The 10,310-nt window shown below is 41.0% G+C and overlaps 1 protein-coding gene across 4 annotated transcripts in view; it reads left to right on the forward strand.

Annotated features, from left to right (window-relative positions):
- LOC124255217 overlaps positions 1-5,353 on the forward strand; it is a 61,328-nt gene extending 55,975 nt beyond the window's left edge. For all 4 annotated transcript variants that reach the window (XM_046689058.1, XM_046689057.1, XM_046689055.1 and 1 more), the window contains 3 exons: positions 1,785-1,985; positions 2,841-2,990; positions 3,319-5,353. In XM_046689058.1, the coding sequence (XP_046545014.1) occupies positions 1,785-1,985; positions 2,841-2,990; positions 3,319-4,169 (1,202 nt within the window). In that variant the 3' untranslated portion in view covers positions 4,170-5,353. The remainder of the gene's footprint in view (positions 1-1,784; positions 1,986-2,840; positions 2,991-3,318) is intronic.
- The last annotated feature ends 4,957 nt before the right edge of the window (positions 5,354-10,310 follow it).

Here is a 10,310-nt window from a genome sequence, read left to right on the forward strand (position 1 = left end):
GACATTAATCTTTTCATGGAAGTAATTTTTTTGATATTTGACACTGAAATTTTAATATGTTTTTTCTAATTATTAAATAATGTAAACTTTTTAAGAATCAAAAACAGTATTTATGCTGGAAGATCAGGTATGAGTCACACAGGACCAGCTTTGTGATACTCTGCTTCGTCAGTATTAGAATAGCTCCAACTTGCCCCGTTTATTCATGAACAAACACTGAAGAACTGAGGACATTTTGCAAATTGGTTCATTAAGGACATTTGAAAGAAAAAACTGGATGGTGAAGTAGGGATCTCATTGGTGTATTATCAGTGTTCCAAGTGTTTGAAGAGGGCAATCACGGCTAGTTAAACACCAACACTAGCTGCCTACAAAACCATAGTGTGGCCGGTGCAGCAATTCGGGCTAACCCACTGCACACAAAAAAACGCACGTGCATTCTCTCACGAGGTCGAGGGATGCCCCAACCACACAAAGAAGCCATGCAGAATGGCTTTGAGGATGAAATAGATGGAGCTCTTAGTTAGCCACCAGCTAAACTGAAGGTCATTTGAGACACTAATGTTTGTCTATTCAAGTGTCCGTCACAGCTGGTCAAGGGCCAAATGGCTACTTTTTCATTCAATGACCACCTTGTCATCGTTCATGTGACCACTACGGTGATTTGTAAAACATGAAATGGACAGTATGAGCTGCAAATGAGCAAATCTCCCATCAGCTGCATGTATTGTTAAAAAACAGCATTGTTGGTTTCTCTATTTCCACCTGGCCCTCAAAGCTGAACACTCGGGACTGTTCTGAATGGAGCTTAGCTTGGCAACAATCGCCCTGCCTGATAAGTGCTGGAGTCTGTCATTATTTGTCATCCATCAATGTTAAAGATACACTGAGGCCACTTGTATGTACTGGATGTCGCTACAACAGCATGTGGACCTGCTCATTGCAGGCTGGGCTTTGTGTTGCCTGCGACTACACGCTTACCTCCTTCCCCGGTGTGTGACCCCCTCAACAAACCCCTCCCACTGACACCCCTGTGACACCCCCGTGACTCCCCTTGTACACACCCAGTCCCTCCCCAGCACACCCAACACTCCCACCTTGCACTCCAGTCTCGCCTTTACTCCACGGTACCCAAACTACATCCTGCCGTCAGTTTTATATTTTGATAATTTGCACACAATTCTGCAAACTTTTAAGCACAGTTTTTGTGAAAGTTTTGCCCCTGTTTGACCAGTGGCAGCCGTTTTGTGATAACCTTCCCCATGACTGGAATAGCTTGTTGGAGTGGCTCTGGCATTCAGGAGTGTGACATACATACAGCATAAGTAACTTATCTTCAAAATATAATCAAAATATTGAATTCATTTTTTCATCAAATCATGTTAAAAATGTTAAAATCAAAAGAATATTGTGAATTGGTTTACATTTTTCTATTTAACACAAACATGTCAAATAGATATTATAAATGATTTAGTTTGAATAATGTACATACTGGAGTTACACATTTCAGTAGATCTGTGTAACTCTTTACTTTTGTAAATTACATGATAAAATTCTGCCATGTATTTCATGAATTCTGTTGCAGGTAAATACAAAATTCTGCCCATGTTCTGCAAAATTCAAACTAGTCAGCTAGCCTGAGACAACTAAACTGACTGGTAGCATTTCATGATTTCTCAAGGAACTGAATAATCCTCAAGTAGATCTCTGATGACATGTTATGTTACCACTGGCCCTCTGATCTAGTCGTAAACCACATTTCTAAGGCTAAGTGTATCTTCCAGAGCTACACACGGATGACCGTCGCATCCACCACCGAGTTGGGCCCCTGGAGCTGACGCTGGAGAGGAGCCCGCTCACAGAGCCACTTGTGGATCGCAGGTTTGCCCATCTTGCCGAACTAGAGCGTCTTCGCCGCGTGTCGTCCGGGCCAGCCGATGTGAGACCACACCATACCACTGACGTTAACGGACTACCCCCAACAGGTACAGGCAATGCCTTAATGGGCTAATTTATTGGGTTGAAATACTGATTAAAAAGAAATGTGGTTATGTGTAGTCTTTATTACTTGGAAACACAAAGATATATGCTCCAAACACAAACTTGAAGGTCATCTGTATACATGTATATGCAAGTGAAATTGTCATCCTTTCTCCGTTTCCTTATCTTTAGACGGTCACTTATAGTTTATCAATATTTGTATTTTGTGGGAAAAAAATGGAAAATAATTTTTTTTTTAATATATATTTGTATATCACTGAATGTCTCCACAAAAGAATATGTAAGTATGAATCATCTACTGGTCCACTGGAGGACTTGCTGAAGTTCAATAACAAATGGCCCTTGGCAATTTACACATGTCGCAAACTGATGGCTACTAAGTCAAAATGGTGTAGAAAGTTTGGGAAGGATTCAGTAAGCCTGTTGAGTTTGTTTTTATTTCTATTTATATTCGTGATCTGTCTTGGATTGTTAAAAATATTTAAAAACCTTTTAATTTGCTTTTAGTGATTTAACTTTCAGTTAGCGTATCATAATTTTTATTGTCCAGGAAAAATGCCAATCGCTTTTTTCATGACATACCCTCTTGAGAAAAACATTTTTCTGTAATCCTACCGAAAAACATTAAATGTTAAAGATAGTGCTTTGAATACTATAGATAAGTGACATTTAAGATTTGTCCTGTTTCTTATTCATATTACAAATATATTTCATTCTCTCATGGTAGATCTTAAATGTTACTTAAAGAATAAAATAATATCTCTCCATTGCTATTTAAATGTGATATTTGCATGATTTTTTTCTCAGTGTTGTAATGCATCTGAAACTTTATTTTCCAGAAGTTTTGATGAAGCAGTTAGAAAGTACCAGGGGAGGGTGGGGCGGCTACGACACAGTGCCGTACACGAAGGATGTCATCTACCCCACCATCACCACCCACAGTACCCCACTGTCTCAGTCACAATCCGTCATTGTCTCACATCTCGCTGGTACGTTGTCAGTGTCCTATATTCTTCCAATCCAGTGGCTAAGTCTAGTATAGTTAACAACTGCCTACTCTAGCCTCCATTTTCATTCATGTTTTCAATTCTATTTTTTTATTTCATGAAACAATGCATCCATAACATTTCTAGCTTTTCTCCAGTGAAGCAAATGCATCCTTGCCACAATACATGTTATTTGTCATGTTTGTTTCATGACAACCCTATACAATACATTCAGTTACATTTCCCCCTGTATTTATGAATTACAGAAAATGTGAATGACATAAATTCAAAATGTGATCTCATTACTAAAATAACTATTTCCATTTTTCAGCTGCCCATTCCTCTGCTGTAGAATCTCGTGAGCGTGAATCTCGCCTCCAAAGCCTGCAAGACCACCCAGTTGTTACCACGCATAGCCTTGTGCCTCATGAACGTCACCTACCCCTGGTGCCAGAGGCTCAAAGACCAGACTACCCTAGTCTAGAGCCACGCCTACCAGTAGAACGCAGAATCACTATAGAATCTCGGCTCCCTCTTGTGTTGCCACCATATGCAAATGCATCCGATGTTCGCTTAAGTGACCCGCGTATACCAGAACCCTTGTACCCAGAGACAAGACCCTTGTTTGTACCCCCTCAGACTCTGCCCTACACTGTCAGCAGTTCCAACCTGTCTATACTGGAGGAGAGTCGGGCAATCTCTACCCTGCCCCTGGCAGTTACTCATGGCACATATCCTGGTATGACTCCTCATGAGTTCTTCAGTTCCATCAACCCTCCAAGCTCAATTGCAGCGGCTGCTTCCTATTTAGCAGGAAGTCCGCCCCGAGTGCTGCCCCCTACCTTCCTGTACCCTCATCTGTATAGCTCCTCCCCACAACAGTATCAGACTCGCCTCTACCTGCCCACAGGGGAGGTTAGGACATACGAGGTGCTTGGGCAGAGGCCGTCAGACCTTCCCCCAAAGGTTGAGAAACCGACTCCTGTATCCCCGTCCTCACGTTTAGCACTTGAGGGACCTATTGCTCGACCTGTTCGAGATGTTGAACTCACTGAGGAAGGAACAGGGTCTTCCGATTCATCGAGAGACATACCACCAAGACATGAAGACTCGGAGTCGTCAAAGTCTTCACCAAGAAGACCTGGGCATGATGAACCAGCACCTGTGTGGCGGCCATATTGAAATGGTTTTTGAAATGTGATTTGGGAGTGTGACAGTTGGTCCTATCCAACTCTTGTGCCTTGTTGAAGTGTTCATGGTTTGACCTTGACCTTCAGATCGAGACAACTATTACAGTGGTTCTGGGCATAATGCAGTGTATGAGAAATTCTTGCTCAGCTCTGCATACCTGGGGAAATTGTGCCATTGATACCGACAGAGCTCTTGGGTTCCTGGACTGAAAGGCGAAGGGAACAGTGTTTGAATTGAGAACTGCAAAGCAGAGACATCTTTGAGTTTGACCTTGACCTTATCTTCAGCTCCAGAACCTGTTCTATAATGACGAGCCACAACGTTGTGCTGGTTCGAGACCATTGGAGGAGAGCACTGGACCGGAACAATGCACCAGAACGTTACAGTGCCAGAGCTCTGAATGCATCATGTCAGCAGAATCCTGGCTATGAGCATTGTGTGATGAAGAAGACCAGCCATTCCATGGGGTCAGAGTATTATGACAGGTGGTCATGAAATCCTGTGTTGAATATTTGTACAAATTGTGTTGTTGATAAGGCTTAAAGTGTGGTGCTGTTCCAATGACAAGATCAAATTTGGTGCCAACCCAAAACAATGTATTGACCATAATGAATGAGAAAGGTTTACTGTATTAGTGGCGGATCAATAAGACAATTATTGATTGTGACATGTTCCCAAGCTGTGAAGGCAGAATAAGAAATTGTGGAAAATATGTTGAGTGGTACACAGTTTGGAAAAGTATTACAAGGAGATTTTGGTCAGCTGTTGAGTTGTACCTGGTTTGCAATGGTTTTAAAGATTTGGTCAGCTGTTGAGTGCAACTTGACATTTAAGTTATATATTTATTTGAAGACTGTTTGATGTTTTAGGACTAAAACAATCTACAATATGATTGCTTTATTATATCATATCACCATTTAAGCAGTTTCTCCAGTTGATGTTTTGTGATATGTTTAACATGAATGAATAATTCATGACACATGTTACGTATATCTTGGTGAATTGTCTCAGTCTTTGTCATGGTAAGGTATTGTTCAGTATTGTGTGCCTGGCAATTGGGAGTAGAAGTTTTGATACATTTTTAATTGTTTCCATAACACTGTTTCCTTACGGTAGTATTGTCCGTGATCCAGCAGTACTCCACTGTTGTTACAGGTGTGACTTACAGCACAGTAATTACAGGTGTGACTTACAGCACAGTAATCTACATCAAAACTTACTTGTTTCTATTCAAATTTTCAAAAATGGAGTAGAGATGTTCAATTTTAATCTTATTTGAAAATTGTAATTTCTCAGTTGAACAAAAGAAAAGAGTATAAAGAAGTAACCTTAGCATGCTGGATGACTTGGTTGACTTGGTGTGTTTTGTCTTTCCTGAACTGTCCACCTGTGTGTCCACCTGTATGTCACGTCTTGGAAGTGTGTCTGTCACTCGGTATTACATTCAAAGGTCACCTGTTGTGATTTCTACAAACATTCAGTTTTAATCTGGTCACAAACTTAAAAACATTCTTAAAGGTTTATATTTACATGTAAATAATAGCTTATGTAAATAGAGCATCATTTACACAGCTGTATTCAGCTTAGTACAAACATTATGTGGAGACCAATACACAATGGGGATTAATCAAAATTTTACAAATCAAAGGTATTTTGTACTTATGAAGGTTTCTGTAAAACAGAGTTGTGAGCACTGCAAGGCCCTTTTTGGGCATGACAATTTGAACAAAGGACTTACCAATGCAGCTTGAGTATTGGACCTATTTTATCCATAGAAACGCTGCGTCAGTATTATATGCGTGATTGATCACATTGCTGCAACGTATATAACTCATGAAATTGATATCCACACTTTGCTTTGAAAGACATAAAAGAAACTGAATTTTTTTATTGCCTAAGTTTTTCAACAAAAACGAACTGAGTGAAAATAATTTGAATGTATAGTTTGAGAAATTTGTTTCAAGAGACGGTGATCAAAGACTAATATATAATTGTTGTTTTGAACAACCATCAGCATTGCTGACTTTTTTAAAGCGATGTAATGTTTTACCTTTACAAAGTATACCTTGTATTTGAAGATGGGAATTGTGATGAGTCTCTCGTTATTGAAGCCTGCAGTTCAGTATTCATTAGTGATGAACGTTTGTCCCCGCTGCTGCACCCTGGAACACTCATATACCGTCTTCACACATGGTCCTAAACAATCGTGATTCTGGAAACAGATTTCTGCCTATGCATTGATGAGCATTCATGAACAAAGTATTGCTGAATCGCAACTTCCCTGCTCCGCTGTACTATAAGGATGATGCTATGAGTGTTCCCTGTTACTGGAGTACACAATACTCACGTGTCCGTGTACACATGGATACTGCTCAACACACACCCTTCTCCTGTATAAAGGTGTCACAAGATATATTGACAAGCATTTGTGAAGCCGGATGACGTCGTCCATTATTCCGTGATGTCAATGCCCCAGCATTGAGAACTGCTGATCGCCATTCAAACGTGACCTTGTAAAGTGCTCATTAGTGATAGTTGTGATTGTTTTGTCATATATTTATTTTTTTGTACATTTTTGAGTGCTTTACCAAAGATAAGAGAAGCGTCATGTCAACAATTGTCATTGTCATTGCCATGTTTGTTCTGCCAATCACATGCATAGTTCACAATTGGGCGTGGCCAGTCACCTATCAATCACTTGCTGTCTTGGATGCTTCACCTGACATTATCCTCCTTGCAGTCCTAAGTGTTTATTTAGCTAAAATTTATCTAAGAGAAATTTCTTTAAATATTATTGTATTTTGTTAATATTGTTTATTGTTATTATATATACCAGCAAAGGAAAGAATATACTCCTCTAGAGTAGGAATGCATTTCTTTGCTGAGTTTAAGAGTAATGAAGTTAAAAGTAATGATATACTCAATGAGATAGTAAGTGAAGTATTAATGTTTATAGTCAACATTCCGCATTCATCCTAACATATCCCAGCATGGAGACACGAATTGCACTGATGCCTTGTGTCTTCTTACGGAACTAGAAACATTCTGTAAAATAAAATTAATTTATTGTAGTCTGAAAATGCAGTTTAATCAAAATGATTATTTTTTTCCTATTTTGATGTATTTAATACAGTAGGATGCTAGCATCTGGAGGAGATCCATGTAAATAGGGACATTAGATAGTGCTCATTCGAAGACTTTTGTCTTTGTGTTTCTTACAGATACTCTGTAGCTGGTCTAAGGAAAACATATTTTTATATGAAATTGTGATAGATTGTGTCATGGTCTTGTTATCATATCTTTCATGAACAAATAAAACTGATTTATACATTTGTGTCTTTTAATCTGTAGAGTAGGGCATGTGTTTGCCGAACTCATTGTTGAACAGTTTGATTTTCTTGGTAGAACAGTACCTTGGGCTGGAGCTGGATGTCCGTGATGTAATGGTGTACAGGATACAGTTTGTACCATGATGTTTCACGGACACTAAAGGACTGCTTCCTGGTCGGGTGGATATAATGTCCCGAGCTGATAGTGGGTGGGTGGACCTTGCCGCAGTATACGGGAAGACTTTATAAGATGGTGTATGTTGTTACCCAGCCTGACAGACGGGGTGGACCTTGCCGCAGTATACGGGAAGACTTTATAAGATGGTGTATGTTGTTACCCAGCCTGACAGACGCAGTGAGGGGATAAAACAAGACACAACTCCAGGACCAGGGTGCCGTTGTACAAAGCCACCTTAGCGCTAAAACTACCGTAGTCCATGTTAAGGTATGGGAACTGTGGTCACCTTAGCGCTAAGATCGCTTTGTACAACGGCACCCTGGTCCTGGAGTTTGTGTCTGACCGGGGTATCCATATTAGACTGAAGCACGATACTTCCAGACAAATACCAACAGCCGAACCACAGTGTGTCCACGTCGTGGTGACATTATCTTCAACCCCTTTCACCTCAACTGATCGGGAGTTGCTGGGTCAGTGCAGAGTTGCGTCCCTTAGTCGCTCGTAAATCTAATGATCGTGGAGTCGAATCCCAGACTTGCTCTCAATCTTGGTTTGTTTACACCTTACCTTATTTCTGAAATACCGATTAGTGCGGCCTTAAACCGACCACACAAGAGAACGTAACCACTTCATGGGAATCAGAGAAGCATGATATATTTAGGGTAACACGTTTGGTTGAACGAGCTTCATTCTTTGCTGCATATCAATGTAGAGGGGTTAGCGACTACCCTAAATACATTGACATAATGTGTACTTCACGCACGACAGTACAACAACGACTTGACCAGCACTAGACATCATGTAGAGGGGTTAGCGGCTACACTAAATACATTGACATAATGTGTACTTCACGCACGACAGTACAACAACGACTTGACCAGCACTAGACATAATGTAGAGGGGTTAGCGGCTACCCTAAATACATTGACATAATGTGTACTTCACGCACGACAGTACAACAACGACTTGACCAGCACTAGACATCATGTAGAGGGTTAGCGGCTACCCTAAATACATTGACATAATGTGTACTTCACGCACGACAGTACAACAACGACTTGACCAGCACTAGACATCATGTAGAGGGGTCAGCGGCTACCCTAAATACATTGACATAATGTGTACTTCACGCACGACAGTACAACAACGACTTGACCAGCACTAGACATCATGTAGAGGAGGTTAGGGGCTACACTAAATACATTGACATAATGTGTACTTCACGCACGACACAGTACAACAACGACTTGACCAGCACTAGACATCATGTAGAGGGGTTAGGGGCTACCCTAAATACATTGACATAATGTGTACTTCACGCACGTCAGTACAACAACGACTTGGCCAGCACTAGACATCATGTAGAGGGGTTAGCGGCTACACTAAATACATTGACATAATGTGTACTTCACGCACGACAGTACAACAACGACTTGACCAGCACTAGACATCACGTAGAGAGGTTAGGGGCTACCCTAAATACATTGACATAATGTGTACTTCACGCACGACAGTACAACAACGACTTGGCCAGCACTAGACATCATGTAGAGGGGTCAGCGGCTACACTAAATACATTGACATAATGTGTACTTCACGCACGACAGTACAACAACGACTTGACCAGCACTAGACATCATGTAGAGGGGTTAGCGGCTACCCTAAATACATTGACATAATGTGTACTTCACGCACGACAGTACAACAACGACTTGACCAGCACTAGACATCATGTAGAGGGGTTAGCGGCTACACTAAATACATTGACATAATGTGTACTTCACGCACGACAGTACAACAACGACTTGGCCAGCACTAGACATCATGTAGAGGGGTTAGCGGACTACACTAAATACATTGACATAATGTGTACTTCACGCACGACAGTACAACAACGACTTGACCAGCACTAGACATCATGTAGAGGGTCAGCGGCTACACTAAATACATTGACATAATGTGTACTTCACGCACGACAAGTACAACAACGACTTGACCAGCACTAGACATCATGTAGAGGGTTAGCGGCTACACTAAATACATTGACATAATGTGTGTACTTCACGCACGACAAGTACAACAACGACTTGGCCAGCACTAGACATCATGTAGAGGGGTTAGCGGCTACTACCCTAAATACATTGACATAATGTACTTCACGCACGACAATTACAACAACGACTTGGCCAGCACTAGACATCATGTAGAGGGTTAGCGGCTACACTAAATACATTGACATAATGTGTACTTCACGCACGACAGTACAACAACGACTTGACCAGCACTAGACATCATGTAGAGGGGTTAGCGGCTACACTAAATACATTGACATAATGTGTACTTCACGCACGACAGTACAACAACGACTTGACCAGCACTAGACATCATGTAGAGGGGTTAGGGGCTACACTAAATACATTGACATAATGTGTACTTCACGCACGACAGTACAACAACGACTTGACCAGCACTAGACATCATGTAGAGGGTTAGGGGCTACACTAAATACATTGACATAATGTGTACTTCACGCACGACAGTACAACAACGACTTGACCAGCACTAGACATCATGTAGAGGGGTTAGCGGCTACACTAAATACATTGACATAATGTGTACTTCACG

This window comes from Haliotis rubra, unplaced genomic scaffold (genome assembly GCF_003918875.1).
Source record: "Haliotis rubra isolate DU_JTF1 unplaced genomic scaffold, ASM391887v1 Scf598, whole genome shotgun sequence".
Classification (NCBI taxonomy): domain Eukaryota; kingdom Metazoa; phylum Mollusca; class Gastropoda; order Lepetellida; family Haliotidae; genus Haliotis; species Haliotis rubra.